Raw genomic sequence first — 22,348 nt, 5'->3', positions numbered from 1 at the left:
ACGCTCGGCGGCGTGTGAAGAGAGGGTGTCACGCATTGATGTGCTAATAAAGTTGATTCAAATAAACACTGGGACGTCACATCGCAATGGCAGCCAGCAGCACGGCTGTGACAGTCCTCACTCCAAATGGAAGGAGACAGACTGTCAAAGTGTCCCCCAACACACCTTTATTACAGGTAACCCGGCTTCACGACGACTTTGCCAGTGTTTTCAGACGGAAGCAATGTTTTGTTTCCCTCCCAAATCAGTGCCAAGTGTCTCCGCTGCGTTAGCTCGTTTAGCTAGCAGCCAGTTAGCCGGTGACGGATCATTTCTGACTCCAGACGCTGTGATGAGAAGCAGCTCGGACACAAACAGAGCAGGAGGCATAAATCCAACAGTTTGTAGTATTTCATTAACTTCTCTTTTCCTTAGGTGCTGGAGGACGTCTGCAAAAAGCATGGATTTAACCCCGACGACCACGGTTTGAAGTGAGTAGCCCAGCAGGCAGAGACTGTCAGCGGCACTGAGAAACACAGACTCAGCCCTCAAACTATTGATTATTGATCAACTAAAAGAGCCCGACGGCATGGATCCGTCTCGTAGGAAGCTTTAGGTCTGTTTTGATCCAGCTCGTCGCACAACATTTGGTAATATTTGCCACATTGAGTTTAGTTATGAGTAAGCGATGTTTGCTAAAAAAAAGTGAGAACAATGCCTCCGTCATTTTGTCCATTAAACAGTCAGAGTTAAGTGGATTTGTTCTGCTATAAAACAACAAGGTGAGCAAAAGGATAAAAACACAGTGGGAATAAAACTCAAAATGATCTTAAAAATATTGTCTCAAACAAAACAACAAATAAAAATCACGGTGACATTTCCTATTGCTTTTTTATATTGTGCACACTCTATTTGTCTTTTTCCTGTTGCTGTTGCTGCAGTGATGATGTGTTTGTGTTTGGTTTTGCCTTTTAGTTATTTATTACAACCATTGTCAGTGTTTTAGGCTGATCTAACTCAGTGTGTGTATGTGTTTGTGTGTGTCTCAAATGTACGTTTTTAGAGAAAGATGATATGAGCCAGATGTGAGATGTGCCTCAGTGTTTTCTATCACCATTGTGCGGCTGTCGCTCACTCACTCACTCCTTCCCTCCCTCCCTCCCTCCCTCCCTCCTGTCACTGCCTTTGACAGGTTTCAGAGGAACGTTCTGGACCTAACACTGCCGTGGAGGTTTGCCAGTGTGCCCAACAATGCTAAACTGGAAATGGTGCCAAGTACAAGGAAACAGGCCGGAGTCGACAGCCAGGTTTGTTTAAAACAAAGTGTGTGTGTGTGTGAGAGGGAGAGAGAGTGAACGTAATCACTGTGAAACTGTGTATTTGCTCGTTTGTATTTGTTTATCTTAGATAAAGGCATGAGAAAAAAGTAGTAAGATAGAATAAAACATATCTGTGTATGTGTGTGTGTGTGTGTGTGTGTGTGTGTGTGTGTGGGAACATGTACATTAGGAAAGCTCACAGTCTTTGCCCACCAGTCAATATCAGCATAATCTCACTGTAGATATATAACTGGTGGTTGGTAGTACGAGCACCAGTACTGCTGGACTGTGAAACTCCAATCTGGAATCATCAAATAGAAAATCCAGACCTGCTGCATACATATCTGTTTCAGCATATGTTGAGAATGTACTTTGCAACTCAGTAGCCTTTTTTTTAACAACTGCTGCAAATTAGCCTGGAAATTCCATCTGTCCGTGATAGATCAATAATGAAAAATTCTTGGCTGAATAAAAGTTGAAGCAAAAAATAAAAGAAAATAGTAATAATAAACACTTAGCAAAATCAACAGTGAACTGATGTCGGATGATTTGCATTGTAAAGAAATCAAAATACTCCGTCAGTGCTTCCCAGATCTGCATGGGCGAGCAAGCATTAGCTAGGTTTTTATTGTCGGTACCCGGAGACGAATAAATAATCAGTCTGTGCTGCTGAGTTTATTATGATGTGATTAATATTCTGTAGCTGAGCTGTAGTTTCCTATTACATCATGGCATCATAATCAGACCAGTAAAATCACTGCTGGGTTTGATCTGCGGTTCTTGTCCATTTGATGGATGGTTGACTGTTGATATTTCGCAGATTTTACAAACACACACACACACACACACACACACGCTCTCTCTCTCTCTCTCCCTCTCTCCCAAGCATCTCCACAGTTTCTCATGATTCCCCAGCCAAACTAGTGTGTGAGAGGATTTTCAAAGTGTGTTTGGGTGTTAATACAGAGCCAAGGCATCCCTTTCATCTCTCCTGGTGTGCCAAGCTGCAGCGTGCATTCTGTGTTGGGCAACGTCATTGTTGGGTAAACATAAACAACTCGTAGGGTCTGGTTTGAATGAGTCATGTTCATGAGAGAAACAACAAGAGAGATTGGCGCTCATGCCTGGTGTTTTTCATTTGCAGTTGAGGACAACATGTGTAGTGTAATCTAGACTCTAGATTACACTACACATGTTCTTGTTGGCCGCTGGTCGGGGATCCACCCTCTAGATCCAAGATCTGACGGGTCGGGCCAGGTTCAGACAAAATTTAAGATTTAAGATTGGCTAGCCCACTTGATATGGCGCTTCAGCTTCTACGAGTTCTGGTAAACAGGCAAACTGTAACCACGGTAACAGCAATTTTGTGACAGGGTAAACAAACTCGGTTAATCTTATTTTAACTGCGTCAGCCGTGGATCAGGTTCAGACATTAAAAACAGAATGCCTGTCGGGTTTGGGTCGGCCTCGGTTACTACTCTCTGGTACTCGGGTTCAGACATAAATATGCAGCCCAAGATGCACTCTAGTCTAATCCCAGCTGGATTAAGGAAGAATTCTCTGTGTGGAAGTAGTAGCTAGGCTGTTGAGGGAGTGACTTTTTACCTGCGACCAGCAGCTCTACAGGTAGTTCACTCACTCGGTTGGTCCACAGAAATTTGCCCACCCTTTGGCGAACTGTGAAGGAAGGCAGTCACACACTCGTAGCCACGATGCAAATATAAATTTATTAAGTTAACATCAGCGTTTTGACATTGCTGTCATCCTCGCCACAGTTTTCGCACAAGGAGGCTTAAATTTGGCCTGGAGGTCAAGTGTGTGAAGGTGTGTGTGTTTGCATTCATGCCAGTTGTGAGAGGCATCACCGGACTCAGCAGAGGTCCTTTCTCATTGGTGGAGGTTAGCCTACACTTTAGCCACGCCCCCTTTCTTAATTTGTGAACCGTTTGTCGTAGAGCCCTGCAGGAGGCGGCAGTGGACTTGCTGTGCCCGCCATATAGCAACCGCAGCTTTCTACCTATGGGGCTGAGATTTGCCATGGAGGTCAAGTGTTTGTGAGTTTCTGTGTGTGTGTGTGTGTGTGTGTGTGTGTGTGTGTGTGTGTGTGTGTGTGTGTGTGTGTCTGTGTGTGTGTGTGTGTGTGTGTGTGGATGCATGCACGTATATGGTCCCAGCTATTGCAAATACATCCTTTTTTATTTCTTTATTAACAGTGACTTCCTCTTTCAGTTTCAGCTACTGCTTGTGAATTTCTACATGTCACAAGTGTGCAGTTTTCGATGTGTTTTCTTCTGTGTTTTATTTAAATCAGGGTTAGGTAAAGGCTTAGAGTCAGAGATAGTGTTCCCGTATTTGGTATCAATTATTTTGTCCAGTGATTCCAAACTAATGTTTCCAACCTGCACTGGTCAGTAGAAATGAAGTAAAGTTTTGAATTAGACATTGATAAAAGCATTGAAAATAGTGGTATTGTAGGGTTGGTTCATTATGGCCTGTTGGACACATGACTGCACGTCCTACGTGTGTGTGTGTGTGTGTGTGTGTGTGTGTCTTTGTGTGTGGGTGTGTGTGTAAGATAGGTGTTCTCAGGTCAAGTAGCTGCTCTGAGGTTGGTCCCACATTTTAAAGCACTCGACTTCCTGGATTTTTTTCCTGGGCTTTTTATGCTGGTTAATGTGTTTAGGCATGCATCTTTATTACATTTTTTATGTGTGTGTGTGTGTGTGTGTGTGTGTGTGTGTGTGTGTGTGTGTGTGTGTGTGTGTGTGTGTGTGTGTGTGTGTGATTCCTCTCATTACTCAGGTGCGGATTGCACTACAGATGGAGGACGGGTCTCGGCTCCAGGGTTCGTTCTCCTGTGGACAGAATCTGTGGGAGCTGCTCACACACTTTCCCCAGACCGGGTGTGTATGTGTGTGTTTATGTACATGCATACTTGTGTGACGTTGCCTATTATTGAGTGTTTATGTTTATTGGAGCATTAAAAAAAAGGGGTTCATCACTTTTTATTGTCTCTCAGTAGAATCATACACAATTCTATTGTCTAAATTAATGATAAAAAATATCAAATACCAACTAAAGTCAACAAACTAAACAGCCAAAAAAATAAAACAAAAAGGGACTCTTATCTGAAAACTACAATTTTATCATATTTTATTTTGCTAAGCTGTTTAATGTGATGATGGCATTAATGTATGTAAAACAAGAAAACAAACAAAGGTGTAAGAAAGATCAGAAAGGGCTTATAGTGGCATTTCTTGTAAACAGTGCTGCTGATGAACATCATCAGGGCATTTAACATAAACAGCAATAATGAAATGAATATGTGTGTTTGAATGTCTGTGTATTTGTGCATATCACACAGTGACCACTTTTGTATGGTTGTGTTTTATTGAGTGTTTTACATTTGCAGGCACGTTAAAAGTAATTTCCTTTGTGATTCTGTTGAAAATAAATGTATATTCTGTATGTCAGAGTGAGTAAGGCGTATACACTTGTACTTAAATTCTGCTGGGACTGAGAGTGAAGGGGAACATTTTGTTTAAAAACGTGCAGGCCAACAATGTGCCAGCAGATATCCCATCTCACTTCTCTTCTACTGAACTTTAAGCGTTCCCACACGTGACCCTCTCTCTCTCTCTCTCTCTCTCTCTCTCTCTCTCTCTCTCTCTCTCTCTCTCTCTCTCTCTCTCTCTCTCTCTCTCTCTCTCTCTCTCTCTCTCTCTCTCTCTCTCTCTCTCTCTCTCTCACACACACACACACACAGCTGTTATGCTCAGTAGTTCCAGCTGTATATTTCCAGGTGCTTGTGCATCTGTCCAACCCTCATCTCATCTCTATTAAATCCACATCCTAATTCCTTTTCCAAGGAAGTTACACTTCCATGAAATGAATATTTGCTCCACAACAGAGTAAAAACTTAGGGAGGAATGTGAAGGGGGCGGGGGGCACAGAGCGAGCTTTGATTTTCAATACTGAGCAGAACAATAATAAAACATTTACGGTTCAATTAGTTTTATACGGGATTGTGCACACATGGTTTACACATGCACGCAGCCCGCCACTGCAAAAGCATGAGGTTTACTAGTGAAATCACAGAGCTGATTCCTTGAACAGAGGAATGACACTTCTGTTTGTTTTGTCACTGTCAAGGCAAATAAAACTTGCTGGCCCCTAAAATATAATCCCCTTTTTTTTCCCTCTTCCTGCAGAGTGTTGGAGCTGTCTGAGTCAGGATCCACTCCTGTGTGTGTTTACATGAGAGACGAGGTATGTCCCCTTAAAGGAATGTTGCAACGTTTTGGGACAAAATAGCCTTTTTCTGACTGACCCAGACTGAGATACAATGTTTGATACCCTGTATGTACAGTGGCTCGGTCCCTATGGGTTGCATCTCCTGTTAAAGACTTGAAGTCTATGGGAGTCGTTAGCCTAGCTTCATCAAAGTGAAAAAAATAATCCTTACAGCAACCCTGGAGTTGTCTTATTTTCACCACTGTGTATCATGGGTAACTGAAATGCACGTCTTGGATTAAAAGAAAATAATTTTTTTAGGCGAGGTTAATTTGTGCTGGATCTTCTATACCTTCACTGGTGTGACGATGTTCAGCGGTTATAGTCTCACCATCTAACTTCTCCCAAAACGACTCTCATTTTTTATACACACAATACACTGTGTAAATGAGACAGCTTCGGAGTTGCTGTAAGGTTTATTTATTTCACTTTGATGGAGCTAGGCTAATGACTCCCATAGACTTCAAGTCTTTATGCTAAGCTAACAGGCGATCCTACCAATAGGAACTGAACCACTGGACGTACAGAGGTGAAAAAAGGTGTATGTTGGTGTGTGTGTTTGTAGGTGACTGGGGAGGAAGCACTTAAGAATGCCACTTTAAAGTCTTTGGGGCTCACAGGAGGAAGTGCCATTGTCAGGTAGACCCCTCGTATTTATTATTTATTATTTGTGTGTGTTTCGTTTGTGTTTTGGACGATACACAACAGCATAAACAATAATATGCATCCCATGTAAAAATTTTGTGCTTCGTGATGCTGACACTGTTCCCATCTCCTATAGATTTTTACTCAAAAAGAGCAAAACGCCAGAAGAGGAAGATGGTAGTGAAGCCATGGAAACAGTTGTCACGCCAATCACACCTGTTGCCAAGGAAAGCCCACCTAGCCCGCCATCCCGCCGTGACGTTGCTCCCCCAGAGCCTGAGACGTCAGCAGAGGTGCCAATCAAAGCATCCGGCCACGATAAGCCAGCGGAGGCCCCGACCCCTGCGTCGGCCCCAGGCGCACGTCCTGCCCAACAGGAAGCGGTTCCAGCCCCGCAGGATGTTGTTCGCCCGAAAGTCTGCCCCGTCAGAGGAGGCATGCAAGAAGAGGATGGAGAGGAAGCAGGGCCGTCGGGACTGAACTCCTGCCACACATCCTCCTCCTCCTCCTCTGCTCCTTTCATCCCCTTCTCTGGAGGGGGTCAACGCCTCGGGGGTCCTGGAGGAGGTGGAGCAGGATCTTCAGTATCATCATCATCATCATCCTCATCTCTGTCAACGATGGCCGCACTAGGAGGGTCTCCCAAAGCCAAGAAAGCCAAACCCAGCAACGGTGTTAACGCCAAGGTGAGATGCCTTGCTGATTGGATGATGGGTGGATGTAAGAGTGAGGGATCTGAGTGTAACATGTCGTTCTTCCTGCTGGTCACAGAGTAAAGCTTCTGCCAAGCAGCAAGACGAGGCCGTGGGTCAGGTGGAAGAGTTCCTGGAGGTAAACCAGTCGGTGTTTCTCTTCTGTCATTTTGCATATCAACTCAACTTGAATGGGCTTCCCCCACAATATTCGGTGCTGTAACATAACAGACTGTGTGCAACAGTGTAAAGCTGCTATTAAGGTATCCATCAGTATGTGTGGATGCTTTTATTTCTTCAAGTATCCACCTCTTCCCCTCTCTTTCTCTGTCTTTCTCTCTCTCTCTCTGTCTCTCTCTCTCTGTCTCCAGCCAGTGGACAGGGAGCCTCTCGTCTACCACCTGGACTCCGAGAGCCATTACTCGCAGGACAACCAGGACCTTCCCGACGAGTTCTTTGAAGTGACAGTGGACGACGTGCGCAAGCGCTTCGCCCAGCTGAAGAGCGAAAGGTGGGAGGAGGGAGCCGGCACGGTCTGATATTTTTGTTTGATGCCTTTTGTTGCCGTCGGGGAAAAACATCATGGATCAGATTTGCATTGTCTGTTACGGATTTGAGCGGTGTTGTGTAGATGTGTAAGCCTTAATTGTAGAATGCCATCGCAGTAATGACAAGCAATAGGCAGAGAGCATGCGAGGCATTACTGTGTGCGTTTTGAAGTTTTTATTTTTAAAGGCTTCTTCAAAACAGATGCCTGCACTCTGTTTATTCTGCGCTCTCTGGATGTGGCCGTGGCAGACCGCAGCTGATGAGACGTTGTGTGTGTGTGTGTGTGTGTGTGTGTGTGTGTGTGTGTGTGTGCAAACATGTTCTCATTTATTCCACACCATACATATTACCGATCAATATTTTTCATGAAAATAGAACATTTTCCATCCTAGGAATAGAAGCCCTGGACTTGTTTTTGAGCCATAAGGAACCGGTCAACATTATTGGACATTGTTAATGGGCAGCACCATATAAAACAAGGAAGCATATGCTATGGCTCTCCAATGTCCATATGTACTTGGTGTTATTAAGCAATACTGGAATGCAAGTAATAGAAACTTGGGATGCACAGCAGGAACCAACTAAAACTGTGAGGAATGTCAAAGTCCCCAGGTAACTGCTTGTGGTCTGTCTGCTGTGAGAACAGCCTCACGTCCGATCAGCGTTTGACATTTCTGCATTGAATAAATAAACAGACTTTTCCGAAACACAGTACATTGGCGTTTTCAGCAAGACAGTCCATTAAGACGAGATTAAGCGTACGGAGGCTGGTGGTGTGGACGCATGCAAGTAACACGTGTTTTAATTAAAATAAAACGTTCGTCTTTTCTAAGATGATGGCACGAGTGAAAAATGAGGAAAATAAAAAGCTTTCCTGTTTTCTTACTTTATTTTTCAGACCATGGTTTGGATGGGAAGCTGTTTCCCGTTGCCTAACCGTAATGCGCACTACAAAAGCCTCTAAATATGCCGAACAGGGAGCAATTAGTAAGCCTGCGTGTGTGTAGACCTTTATCTCCCAGCCAAGAGGCAAACACCATCAGGTCGAAGCTCCGCCACACACACAGGCGGCATCACACAGAAGCCGATCTCTGTCTCCACTGACTTCGCCCGGCTGCCTCATGGCAACACTGCTACTGTGTGAATGACTGCAATTACCAAGGGTGGAATTAAGCAGACCACAGCAATTTGTCTCAGTCACTGACACACGCACGCATACACGCCCACACACCAGGGAGCATGCAAGATGAAACGTCGAAGCTCCGTCTTCTTTCTTCCTCCTATCTTTGCCATCGTCTGTTTCGCAATCCACTTTATTTTTATGTCTCTTTATCTTCGCTCTCCTCCAGGAGGCTGTTGGAGGAGGCTCCGCTGATGACTAAAGCTCTGAGGGAGACCCAGATGAAGGAGAAGATGGACAGATATCCCAAAGTGAGTGCCGGTGACAGTCGCATAATCACAGTTTTAATACGTGCCGCATTTTTGGAAAACACTCCTCTCCAGGTTTGAAACGTTCGCTCTGCTGCTGTGTACATCCAGGTGGTCCTGAGGGTCCAGTTTCCAGACAGACATGTCCTGCAGGGTTTCTTCAGACCCCTGGAAACAGGTGTGTTTGTGTGTGTGTGTGTGTGTGTCTGTGTGCGTGCGGTGTGGAGTCTGTTCATTTCAGCCGGCTAGCCACAGGTATGGCTGCAATGTTAAAGCTTCTTGCGGCTCACCCACCACATTTATGGCTCAAGCCACACCAGAGTGACAGACAGAAAGAATGAGACAGGTCTATAATTCCAGGGATTATATCCACCTCAGCTGTAGTGGCAACAGAACAACCAGCAGAACAACAATTTGAAGGGAAATTCCATTTGAATAATGAGCCACGCGCCGCAGAGCGTTTGATGTAGATATAGTTAGATCTCATTTTGTTTGTGTATGCCTGTCGGTGTAATGTGTGTGTGTGTTTGTGTGTGTGTGTGTGTTTGTGTCCAGTTGCTGCTGTGAGGCATTTCGTGAGGAGTCATCTGGAGAATCCTGAGCTCTCCTTCTACTTGTGTGAGTTCCACTCAGTGGCTCAGTTCTTTATCAAAGCCAATATCAGATGCTTGCTCCCGACGATGAACATGAAAATGAAAAATCATGACAGTTTGATGATACAAAACCGCATTTCTGTGCTTTCACACTGGATGTGAAGAAATCATTTTGAAATCTCTGCCTGCATTACTTCTGCCACCTTCCTTCTCTCATCTCTCTTTAAAGTTGGCAATGTGAGGAAAACCCGATATAGATATATATATTTTTTTCTTGTCTTTGAGCATACAGCCATGCTTCTCAGTACATTAGGAACATTCTGATGGCAAAAGCTCAAACTGAAGTCTAACAGTGATCAGAGTGGCACACAAAGTAAACCAGGACTTTTTCATGGGTGACTCTATATTGTTTTTCCACAGTTGACCCGTCATTTTAACAGTTAAGGGTTATCTTTTTTTTTTTTTTTTTTTTTAAGATGAAAAACTGATCATATTGTAGGTATTGAAAAACTTGGAAATCTGACAGTTAAACTAATTCTTACTGTACATATGGTAGACAGATTAATGTCATGCTCTGGTTTTATGGTATAAATAATAACACTTCAAATGAGTGAGCTTTTTTTTTATCAGTTATAAATAAAATTATCGAAGCACAGTTTACACTACTCATGCAGTTAACTGGGAAACCCTCTCTTTCAGTCATCGCCCCTCCCAGGACTGTTCTGAATGACCCTTCAGCCACACTTTTCCAGGTAAGAGCCGTCACACTCGCTTCCTCCTTTGTTGTGAGTCGACCCGTCAGGCTGTGACTGCAGCGCCATAAAAAACAGACCGATGGGATTCTGGCAGCCCACATCACGGTAATACTCCAGAAAACCCCAAACAGCAACAACAGATACTTTATTCCCCCGTTTTCAGAAACAGCCTCCACACACACACACACACACACACACACACACACACACACACACACACACACACACAGTTGAATGGGCTGATCTATGGTCCTCTTCAAAGCCCGACCACATTCCCGCTCTGCCCCTCTTCTCGCTCACACTCACACTTGTTTCCCCTCTCCACTGTCCTTGACCCCAGCTGGGCTTGATTTTTCCCAGACTGGCACATGGGGTTAATACAGGCCTTGCTTTGATCTTGACACACACACACACACACACACACACACACACACACACACACACACACACACAGAGAGCATTGGGCAGCCTTGATGCTGTGTTGCCTTCCAGAGCTGCTCTAATAATGAAACTGTTGAGAGTGAAGAGATACAAATGTCCCGTCCTGTCACGCAGCAGAGAGACCTCCCTACCCAGGAATGTTTTTAGATTGTTTTTTGGAACATTTCTCGCTTTATTTACTTTGTTTGTTTGTTTGTTTGTTTGTTTATGGATATATGACGTTACATTAGATTATACATATCATGCAACAATTTCATTCGCGCAACGCTGCTGCGGTACAGCGGCGCCCCAGCTACAGTTTTGCTCTCTCACTCTCGGGCTCGTCTGCTCTCTCCGCGGCCCTCTGACATGAGCTGAAGTCGTACACACTGATTCTCGCTGTGATACACACCAAAGAACAAGTGGGAAGTGAGGAATGAGGCATGAGGGAGAGGAAGAAGGAGAAAGCTGTTTGATGTTTGACCGTGTAGTGCGATCAACAAGATTCAGACTCTCAGAGGGGATTGGTGGAATAGATAACAATCCTCAAAGTGAAAGTGAACTTTCAAGTGTGTGTGTGTGTGTGTGTGTGTGTGTGCCTGAGCATGCATGCTTATATGACCATAGACATTCTGGTGCCAAGAATCAAATCTGATGTAAGTTGCCCCTCTCTCGTCGTTTCTCTTTCTCTCTGTCCCTCTCTTGTACCCCAACCCCAGCTTTCTCCCTCTCGCTTTCCCTGTCTGCCCCCCCCCACCCATGCACCCCCACCAACCTCCCCCTCACCCCCTCTTTCCAAAAACCCTCATCCCTCTCTCTGAAACTCTCCAACCCTCGCTTGTGCCTCACCCCTCCCTCCCCTCCTCAGCCTCGTGTCTCTATCCATTAGGGACTTAAAAGCGTTAAAGCGCACAAACAAAATCTTTAATCCCTTTGTGTCATGTCACATATACACAAGTGCATGCACATGCACGCACACACACACACACACACACACACACACACACTCTTTCTGTCTTTGCTCCTCTCCTATATATCTCTCTCACACAGACATACATAAACACACAGCCTTTAATCACTTTTTGTCATGTCATAGACACAAATGTGCATGCACACACACACACACTCTCTCTCTCTCTCTCTCTCTCTCTCCCTCTTTCTCTGTCTCTCTTACACACACTTTAATCACTTTGTGTCATGTCAGGAAAGGAATGTTTCCCAACCCCGAAGCCCTTTGATAGCAGGCGTCCCCTCCCTCGTCCGTCTCTCCCCATGTCTCCCATCAGGATCCATTCTGCCCCTCTCTCTATCTCTCTGTCTCTCTCATGTCTTTTTTTGCTCTCTATCACATTCACTCACTCTCATTCACACACACACACACACACACACAGGTCTCGTCCCTTGCTCCGTCTCATCCCAAGTGGATGTGCCAGTGCCAGAGGGAGCAGGACGGATGGAATCCCTGTTGTTCCACTAAAACACATTGTTTCCTGCTCAAAGGGCTGTAATAATAGCAATTAGGCCAGCATGTCCCATTTTAGCAACCAGCCAGGGGGGACGAGGGGGCGAGAGAGAGCGGGAGAGAGAGGATTACAACCACGGAAGCAGTGGAGAGTAAACTAACCTATACCCAGTGTGCCAGCCTAACGATTTTCAGCCTGACGTGCGGTGCGGTACGAAAGTCCGTCCACCGCCGAGACCTGTTTGCTTTGCACTAATTACCAAAAACAAATTCTTTTTTTTTTTTTTTTACTCCGTCTATACTTCTTATTTAAGAATACCTTATTTAGAGTTGATACAAATAGAACTCTTGTATAATAAGTTAATTTGTGCTGGTTCTTCCTGTACCTGCAGATCACTGTGACAGACAGTGGGATAAATGTGTTCAGAGGTTACAGCTCCACCATCTAACTTCTCCTGAAACTCGTTTTTTGATTTTTTTTTTTTTTTTTTTTTTTTTTTAAACAAGCAGTCTGTTTCAAATACACACGATACATTGTGTAAATGAGACAGCTTCAGAGTTGCTGTAATGTTTATTTTTTCACTTTGACGGAGCTAGGTTAATGACTCCAGTAGACTTTAATTCCTCTAAAGCAGTCCTCTACACATTACACAGATTGCTAGTGCTGTGACGTTGAAAAAAAGCTGCTGAAAAACATTTTCAACAACAGAAGAGCTTAGCGAAGCAGTTTTTTGGGCTGAATTCATAAGTGCTGAATAACTGTGTGTATCAAATTGAAGTTAAATTGAAAGTTTTAAGTGGGACAGGATAAGAGTATAACACATTGGAGAGGTTTCCAAGTTGTTTTCATCCAAAGAAAACCAGGCAAACCTGAAGTGACCACACCATCTGAAGGCCAATATATCAAGATAACAACTTTATGAGACAGAGCGGGATCGGCATCCAAGATACAGAACCGAGTGAACAAAGAACGCCCGGCTCCACTGAGCAAAAGAGGAGTCACAAGATGGCTGGCAAGCTGCAGCGTTAATGGGAAAGCAGCAGTTTCCAAACCACTTCTCCACTGACAAAACAACTGTAGACATTTAGCATAGACCAAACAATACCAAAATTTTACTGCTGAAGCCTGGAAAAAAAAAAAACAAGTCTTGTTTATGAAGAGTCGGAGTTTGAACTTTACAGTCGCAGCAGGAGAGTTCACTGCAGCGGTGCAAACATGGTGGTGGATATGTTCAGGTGTGAGGATGCTTTGTCTTCTCTGGAGTCGCTGACATTCACAGGATCAGCGGCACACTGACCAAAGAGAAGTAGCGCTCTGTTGTGCAGAGAAATGCCTTCCCGTGTGGCATAAATTTGTGTGAAAGAAGATTAATTTTCCCATAGGACAGTGGCCCTCAACACACATGGGCGCTCTGCCAGACCTGTCTGAAATCCAAGGAAGGGGGGGGGATATGCATGACTTTTCCCCCCGAGTTACCAGAAATGAACCTCGCGGAGCATCGTTGGCAACATTTGAAAAGGGAAAACAAGCTGTAACATTATAAGGCGATGCTCTAAAAGGGAGCTCGCCGGAATAATGTGGATTCTTAAATTCTGCAAAAACGTTGTGGAGTCGGTGCCAGACAGAGAGCAAGCTGTGACTAAGGCATGTGGTGGACAGAAATATTGAAAGATACTCACCAACGCTTTGGACTTAGATGAGATACAGAAAAGCAATTATCATCATTATCTATCATTTAAGTAAAAAACTTGTCTTGGTTTAATTGGTAAATGAGGATGAAATGAGTTCTTGGTCATCAGCTCAGATGTGCAGAGCCCACTTGTCTAACTTGAACGCGTTTGTTAACGGTGCACGTTATTTTAAGCAGGATCAAACTAATGTAAAGTTACAAGGGGAGGAAAACCAGAAATGACTTCTTCTTTCTGAAATTAGAGTTGTTTTCTGTTGCCGTAGGTGCTTGCTGGACTTATGATGATCATTAACTGATGAAGATCTCTATGTTTGTGTTTTATTTATCGCCAAAGTGCACCAGTGCCAAACCGGCATACCTGTGTGTGCAGGCATTTCTCTTTCCCACCTAGTTTTGCATGTGTCGGTCCTTGCCCTCCCTATTAGAGTTACAGACTTCTGCCCTGCTTTGCCTGCCTGTCTGTCTGTGTTTCTGCCCCATAATTGTAAGGTTTATAATATCACCCTCCAACTGGTCCATTATAACCATTAAGCCTATCATCGGCGAGGAGTGTTGTGCTTCGGGGGTGAAAGTGTTTTCACTAACCATTTGATTGTTGCTCATTTTGTGGTCTGCTTCAAAGAACCACGGTTACTGGTTCAGATCCCCGAGCGGTGAATCATCTTCAGAAATTACCTTTACTTTGGCTTGGATGTGTGTGACAGTGCTTGGTTTGTATTTTGGCATGTGGTGGTTTGCAAAAAGAAATATCTCGTGTGCCAAACAGACCCTCAGTGCCTTTTGTTCACTGCTTTCTCTCTGTTTCTCTCTCTCTCTCTCTCTGTCTCTCTCTCTCTCTCTCTTTAGGCCAACCTGTTCCCTGGTGCTCTGGTGTATTTTGGCTCTGATGTTAAGACAGGTTTGTCCTTTCAGTTCCTTTCTTTCATATGTTGATGTGAATTAGATACTGTTGTATCACTGGGGAATGTAATATAACAAAACAATAGTTTACATTGTGTGTGTGTGTGTGTGTGTGTGTGTGTGTGTGTGTGTGTGTGTATCCCCCACAGATTGTTTCTTACAGAAGCAACTCATAGACTCCTGTGTCTCAGCCATGCAAGCAAATGAGTCCATTGCAAGGTATGTGTATGTGCGTGTGTGTGTGTGTGTGTGTGTGTGTGTGTGTGTGTATGCATGCTTGGTCATGTGCACATTTGGGTGTGTGTATATGCACTTGTATCCCGCGGCAACCAGCCCATTTTCCTGTCACAAAGCTGTCATCATTGGAATCCCTTTGAGGTTCTGGCTAAACAGCAGGTGCCCCCATGCACCCTCATTTCCTCCACACACACACACACACACACACACACACACACACACACACACACACACACCATTTTCCAGTCCTTCTAAAGATAGAGCCCATTTCCCAAAAGTGACCCCCACCTGTTGTCCTCTGTTTCTTCAACAAGGTCATCGTCTGTCTGAGATATTCATCTTTTCTCATGTGATTCCTCCTCACCGCCTCTCACTCTGTCGTTTTTTCAGTTTCTTCTCTCCTAACGTGAAGACGATGCTTAAGTTAATCACCGGATTCCCACGAGAAACAAACAAAGCCTGCTCCACTCTCATGCATCTCTCTCACTAACTGCAGTTTCAGTTTTTCAACAGTGTTTTGTCTCACCCTCCCCTCAGCTGCATGCCCCGGTCCCCAGCAGCACCCTCCTCTGGCACCCCACACCTCAGCGAGCCGCCTCCTCCCGCAGAGCCCGCCGGGAACAGCGGGACGTCAGGAGAGCACGATGAAGACCCCGCTGCACACAGCCAGGCCCCCAGACCTGCCCAGCCCGACCTGGGCAAGGTACCCAAGTGGTTGAAGCTCCCAGGTGAGAACTGGACAGGACATTTGCAAAGAGGCTTCCTAGTCAGATAACACTTTTAGGAAATATGGCTGCTTTGGACTGTCTCATTACAGCAGGAAGCATTAGTAGGAAGTTGCCATCACTGCATAGGATATCAGATATCAGACTGGGCAGTAAAATTACTCCTACTTGTCATACTGTACCACTAGCTAGTCAACCCACCTGCAGTAACCTGCCTGGCTGGTCCATTTACATTCTGTTTGGAGATGCTCTGCCTCTTGATGACCATTGAAATGGGTGACATCGTGCTGCATGCAGTTCTACTGTAGTCATGTGGCGTTTCCTTGTCAGGTTGTCTTCCTAAAAAGAAATCTTTCTATCACAGAACTCGCCTGAAGTCAGTGTGTACAGCATCCATCCTGGTGGTGCCATGGCAACAGTACACATCAAAATGGCCACCGAGCCAAGTTGTTTTTCTAAATGATACAGACATATAGAGCTGGATGAACAACAATAACAGTATTGAAAGAATGACTGTTGGTGCTTTCATAAGATCTTTAAACACAAGAGATTTCTGATAAATAATAATTAGTAATGTGGATATGATAACTGAACAGCTTGTAAGTTCAGAGAAATGCGTCCCTTTGTGCAGCCTTTAAAACAAGGAAAAGACAACTTGTTGCATATCATTACAGAATCCCAGACGATATAGTAGTCTCGTATCACAATAATGATATAATGTTGATATATCTCCAATCCCTACAGACCCATATATATATTTATTTCTCCAACCTTCCTCGCCTCCATCCTTTTCTGTTCATGTTTTTTTCCCCCTGTAGAAAAAGGGCAGAAGGCTTGTAGCCACACGTCCCTTGTCGTGGTAAACACACACACACATGCCCACGAACCCCAAAACCACAGTCAGTAGGAAGCGGTCTTTTGAAAGTAAAATTCTTCATGACTCAGAAGATAAGGATGCGTGTCAGGGTGAACCAATTAGTTCAGGATGGTCACCCCCCCCCCTCCCCACTCCCACCCGCTCCCTCCGGTCCAGGAGACCACTACAGACAGCAGCGGCCCAGTCGGAGAGCCTGCTGCCGGGCCACATCACACAGCGCGGGCCCCTGTGGTCGGTCCAGGCTCAGGCCTTTTCTGTTGTTCTATTGTGGTGGTTCTGGTGGTCGCCGTATTGATGTTTTTGTTTAGAGTCTCTCTCTCTCTCTCTCTCTCTTTCTCACTCTCTCTCTCCCTCTCTCTTGTTTGTGTTTTTCTGCGCGTTTATTTCTGGCTGATCTCCGTGTGTGTCCATGTGCGTCTCTTAAGAAAGTTGTGGCTGCTTTCTCTTTCATGGGGAAAGATAAAAGAAAAAGACCTGGGGGGGGCGGGAGGGAGGGTTGCCGAATTTGGAATTATCGACTCCATGTGTGGAGCTTAATAGAGGACAGTTAGACACACACGCATGCACATACTATACACACACACACACAGCACGTCCCAGACTGTCTGTCCTCTAAGGTGTGCTGTGGTGTAGCATGTCTTATTGGAAGTGACAGGACAAGGTGCTCTCATGTGTCCTGCAGGAATCACAGCAAGAGCCAATGCACCTCAGTCCTCAGCCGTCTGCTGACCTTCTGCTTTGCCAATAAAGTTCCATATCTTTTGAGCAAACAGCTCTCCGTTCCCTCTTGAACGGCGTTATGTCAGTGCCGGTTTGACAGAATTGATCACATGCCACATGTTGCGCAGGATTTGTCAGAGGGAAATTACCCTTCCTGAACATACAGTGCTTGTTTTTAATTGCATGGGCTGGATATTGTTAACTTGTTCAATTCATCTTCCAGTTCCAGTGCTTCAAACTCAGCACTGGTTTTAAAGAAGTACTCTTTTTTTTTTTTTCATGTGTTTACTAAATTAAAAACACATTTCACTTTGTCATAGAGCAGATAAATTAATTTCTTTGAAACATTTTTTTTTTTTTACATGTTGTCCACTTCTCTGAAGAGAATAAGTGCGCTCAACCGACTTCCTCAATAAAAGCTCACCAAACTCATAAAATTCATAAAGTGCTGGATGCAAGTGTACTGTTTGATTCATGTACATAGATTAGGAACATGTACATTTGCTTGCGGGGCGTGCAAATTGTTGCAAAATTGTTGCAAAATGGTGCTCAAAAAAGAGCCAGAAAAGGCTCAAGTCCAAAATGGTGAGTATTAATCATTTCAAGCCAACTGGCTATCATCAGAGATCTTTGTGGGTTCCTGTCCTCCAATGTTGTTGCTCAACAAAAACAAAAAAAAACAAAACAGAACTTTTTGAACCTTTTGGCATGTTAAAACCAATACTGATGCATGGTACTGATAATTTGTCCTGTTTCCTGCGCAGGGAAGAAGTAACGTCGTTTGGGAGGACTGACCGTGACGGCTTCCCAGCAGGGACAGGCTGTGCTGTGCAGACCCTGCAGAGCATCGCGCCTCGCTCCCCTCCGATCCATGCTCAGCTTTGTAGTGGCAGTGGACTGATTCCCCCGCGGAACAAGCCTGCGTTCAGCAGTTGTACAAGAATTCAAATTGCGAGATGACTTACTGAATAACTAGTGAATATTTACATCGCCATGAACGTTGATGTTTTATTCCAACCCGTCTTTCAGAAGATGGAGTGCAGAACGGGCTCTTTTATTCAGGGAAGGTTCATTGATAAAAAAAAAAAAAACCCAAAAAACATGTGGAATAGTAATGCCAAGTCAACAATAAAGATCAGCATACTGAAAAGATAGCGTGCGTTTCCTGATTTTAAGGTCAGTTTGTACCAGTATGTGTTTAATGGAATTTTTTTTAGTACTGCTAAGGCACTTTTTGTGGCTTAACTGGCTTTTTATCTAATTAAGGGGCACTTCAATGGCCTTTTCTCTTATTTTGGAATATTGCCACCATGACCAGAAACTTGAGTCTTTCTAACTCCACATATAATCAGGATTCAGATTCATTTTGTTTTTTTGTTCTTCATTTTGACCACCTTCCACACCCACAAGCTAATCTTCTGAAAATGTCTGTGGTGAGAGCACAATTTGTGGGGAGAGAAGGTCACAGGGGAGGAGTCTGGGGGAGAGAGAGAGTTCAGAGTCCATTTTAGCAGCAGTGCGATCTGTCGATTTCCTTTTGAACCCCTGCGGTGTGTAACTTCAGTCCACAGCAGTGCTTTGTGTCCGTCGACAGGAGATGAAGACGGTGTGAAGGTGGAGCTCCTCCTAAGCACAAAATCGTTCAAGATTGTTCAACTGTGAAGTGTTTTCACCCATTTTTCCTGGCCTTGACCCACCAAAGCCGGCCTTGAAATGCACCTCTACTATTATTGGCTTCTCTCTGAGGGAAAGTGTAGCGCTTCTGGCTTACTCCTCCAGCCTGATGAAGATCTGTGGACCAAAACGACGACTGGAACTAATAGAGCTGGAGTCTAATCCTCCATTTCGCCTCATCAATATAACAATCCTATTTCCACAGGGAGGAAGATAATATGGAGTGGAGTTTGGGTTGTATACCTGTGCTCTGGCCTGTCTGCCATACTGCCTTTCAGCCTGCTAGCAGAGGCAGTGGGTGGGTGGGGGGTGTCGAGGGGTTAAGAGAGGCTGAACATTTTTCAGGTGCCTTCCTGGACCCATGGTGACTGCCGCTTTGATCTAAAGCAGCACATATTGTGATACAAGCAACCAACACAGACTTCCTCACACACACACACACGCACAAACCCATGGCCTGTCACATGCCCCAGCTTATCTGTCCGTCCACAGTTAATGGTAAATAAGCAGCATGTACCCATACTTTCACCTTCTATCATCTGTTTACACATACACACACACACACACAGGACGCTCTGCAGCCCTCTCCCCAGCTGCCCCCTCATCCTCTCAGCTGCAGGAGGAACTTCAAAAAGAGGCCGGACACAGGGGAGCGGGACGGTGTGTGTGTGTGTGTGTGTGTGCATGTGTGTGTTGTGCCGGTATGTTGCTTGGGTGTATGAGGGAGGAGTGCATTCCATCCACTTGTCACACACACACACACACACACACACACATACACACACACACACACTACACATTCTCTCTCTCCCCTCTCTCTCTGCCTCTCTCTCACAAATTAATTACTTCCAACTGCCCCGAGAGTCTTTGATGGTAGAATAAAAGCGCTGGTTTTGGGAGCGGGCACTTACACAGGCTGTTTATGGAGATTCTCTTGGTTGCTGTGTGTGTGTGTGTGTGTGTGTGTGTGTGTGTGTGTTTTTGAAGAGGTTTGGGCTGTCAATTTCACCCAGAGGTGCAAGGTGCTGGATAGTCACTGTCTGGTCAGGTTTGGGCTCACAAGCAGAAAGCAGCCTATTTTTTTTTTTTTATTTGTCAGACAGTGAGCATGAGGTGTTTGCACCGTTTGCACCGTTTCCAGTCAGAAAAGTTATTTTTGTTCTTTGGGAGGTCAACATGTTTGCAGCTGAACTGCCTGGTCACAGCTACGCGTTTGCTCATTATGAAGAAAGGGTTACAAGTTCAAAGGCTGTTGTGAAAAGCCACGGTTTTCAGACCATGGGGCCTCAGGGTCGCTTTGGACTGCAGCACCGACACGTTTCTGCAGCAGCGCCCTCTAGTGGCTGCACCAGCAAACAGCCTGCCCGCACTTCATGTACACCTATATGTACACTTACTGACTTTACATGCACTGACCCGACCGCTGATTAGAGGGACATCTTTAATTTTCCTGTTTGATTTCCCAGCACTCTGTCTTTTAGCACTCTTAATGAGGGTTACTGTTGATGCTGGAGGGAAATACTTGCACTAATTTCGAGAGCCTGCTAAAAACCTAGTCTTCACATGTGATCCTTCCGTCCTACGAAAATCAATCTATAGGACGGTTCCACAGCGATTATAAACAAGAAAATTTATTTATTTTGACTAGTTTCCTTTGCAGCTTGTGATAATGTGTAATCACCACGATGATAAAACACGCATCGGGGAATTAGCTCAAATGGTAGAGCGCTCGCTTAGCATGCGAGAGGTAGCGGGATCGATGCCCGCATTCTCCAAAGTGACTTTTATCGATCACTGTGCTCATATTGACGCGCAGATGCAACCTGACAAATTCAGTGACGCAGCAGCTTCCCTCTAATTTAATAACCAACTTAGACTATCCAGAGTTAACCTTGCAGACATCAACAGCGTCATTTTGACTCATCGTAACTGCATTGTGACCATTATTCTAAGTATAATGATTGTTAATATTATCAGGGTCGTCATAAGCATTATCATTAGCTTCATAGTGTGATGTAAAAAAGGTACTGGGTCTATGTGTCCTCTGGATGTATGAAATAACATACATGAAAAATCATCTAGTTTCAAATGGGAGATCACACCACCCTGTTATGATGTGGCAAAGGATGATGAATGTAACTCAGTTCTTTTTTTATTGTACATTTGACATCAAAACATTAGATTTAAGACAGGCATTTAAATGTGTTGTGTTAATTCTATGTGTTATTAGTCTTGGTATGATCTGAGGGGCTTTTATCTTTCCTGGTGTGCCCTCCCATTTGAAACTGCATAGTACAGGGGAAATATTGAATTATATCATCAACAAGACTGTAGGAAAAATGTTTTACTATATCATGATTATAACATTTAGAAGTAAATATGCTTTAGGACCTATGCTCATAAAAAGAAAATGCTTAGAAATTTGTTTATCTTCAAATGTGTTGTGAAATACATACGTGTGTCAGAGCTGAGAAATAAGTGAGAGTGAAAAACTTAATGTGAACTATGACTGGGTGTCTGTCCCAGCCAGATATAATGTGCTCACTTTTGATAAGAAGGAGGAAGTTTGAAATATCGCAGGAAAGCACGTTAAATGTTGTTGTGAAACACCTGCCTCGCCCTCAGGTTAGTATTTTATTTTATAAAAGCTGAACCTGCAGACTTCCCCTCCTGAGAGAGAACCAGCTTCCTTGTTGTGTGCTTTTCCCACGCTGCATGAAGTAACAAACTGATTTGTAACTTTTGACCCGAGCAAGAGCCACCACTTTAAATGAGACCCACCACAACAGAGCCATGTGCTACTTCTCACAAAGTGCAAACAGCTAAATCATTTTAAGTGTTCATGCAGACACTTACTATGATGTGGAATATCAAAGTACAACAAAACAGCAAAACCCAGCACATGCTGTGGAGTAAAATGTAGAGGACAAGGTGAACTATAACTCAAGATATCCACCTTTGATATTTAAAAACTCAACCTTTATTTGGCCTATATTCCCTTACAGGGAGTTTCTTCTGGCAGTTTTCTTCTGGGAGTACTACAAATTGCTACTCAAGAAGTACCGCTACTTTGCTGATACTTTACTGCAATAGAGGTTTTGTTATGAAAATCCATTGCAGCAAAAGTGAAAAGTAGCTCATTTCAAATGTACTTGGAGTAAAATTTACTGAGTTCCTGTTCCAAGGCAGTAAGTGTGATCTTTTCCATCCATTTATAAAAGGAGGAGATAGCACGGTTGAACCTACATTCTTTTAAAGGTGCATTGCACTAAAAGCTGAAGTGAGGACCCTGTAGACTCCACTGATAAATGTGGGATAAGCACATAATTAGAACACAAGTACGCAAAAAAAAAAAAAAAAGCTACTCAACTACAGAAAAATGAATAAAT

General features: G+C 44.2%; 1 protein-coding gene and 1 non-coding gene across 2 annotated transcripts; both read left to right on the top strand.

The window, feature by feature from the left end:
* The first annotated feature begins 55 nt into the window (after positions 1-55).
* aspscr1 (ASPSCR1 tether for SLC2A4, UBX domain containing) lies at positions 56-18,420 on the top strand. Its single transcript, XM_030054672.1, has 17 exons — positions 56-176; positions 415-470; positions 1,172-1,286; positions 4,101-4,201; positions 5,510-5,567; positions 6,157-6,230; positions 6,373-6,922; positions 7,008-7,067; positions 7,300-7,439; positions 8,827-8,908; positions 9,017-9,083; positions 9,461-9,523; positions 10,198-10,250; positions 14,673-14,724; positions 14,876-14,945; positions 15,501-15,691; positions 18,050-18,420. The coding sequence occupies exons 1-17, from the start codon at positions 87-89 to the stop codon at positions 18,058-18,060; spliced, it is 1,833 nt and encodes a 610-aa protein (XP_029910532.1). The 5' UTR covers positions 56-86; the 3' UTR covers positions 18,061-18,420.
* Positions 18,421-20,661: 2,241 nt separating this feature from the next.
* trnaa-agc (transfer RNA alanine (anticodon AGC)) lies at positions 20,662-20,734 on the top strand. The gene has a single exon. It is a non-coding gene; the product is annotated as a tRNA-Ala (tRNA).
* Positions 20,735-22,348: the final 1,614 nt, after the last annotated feature.

Source organism: Myripristis murdjan, chromosome 1, assembly GCF_902150065.1.
Source record: "Myripristis murdjan chromosome 1, fMyrMur1.1, whole genome shotgun sequence".
In the NCBI taxonomy this organism is placed as follows: domain Eukaryota; kingdom Metazoa; phylum Chordata; class Actinopteri; order Holocentriformes; family Holocentridae; genus Myripristis; species Myripristis murdjan.
Note: the sequence above shows the minus strand (reverse complement) of the source record. Positions and strands in the feature narration are given on the sequence as shown.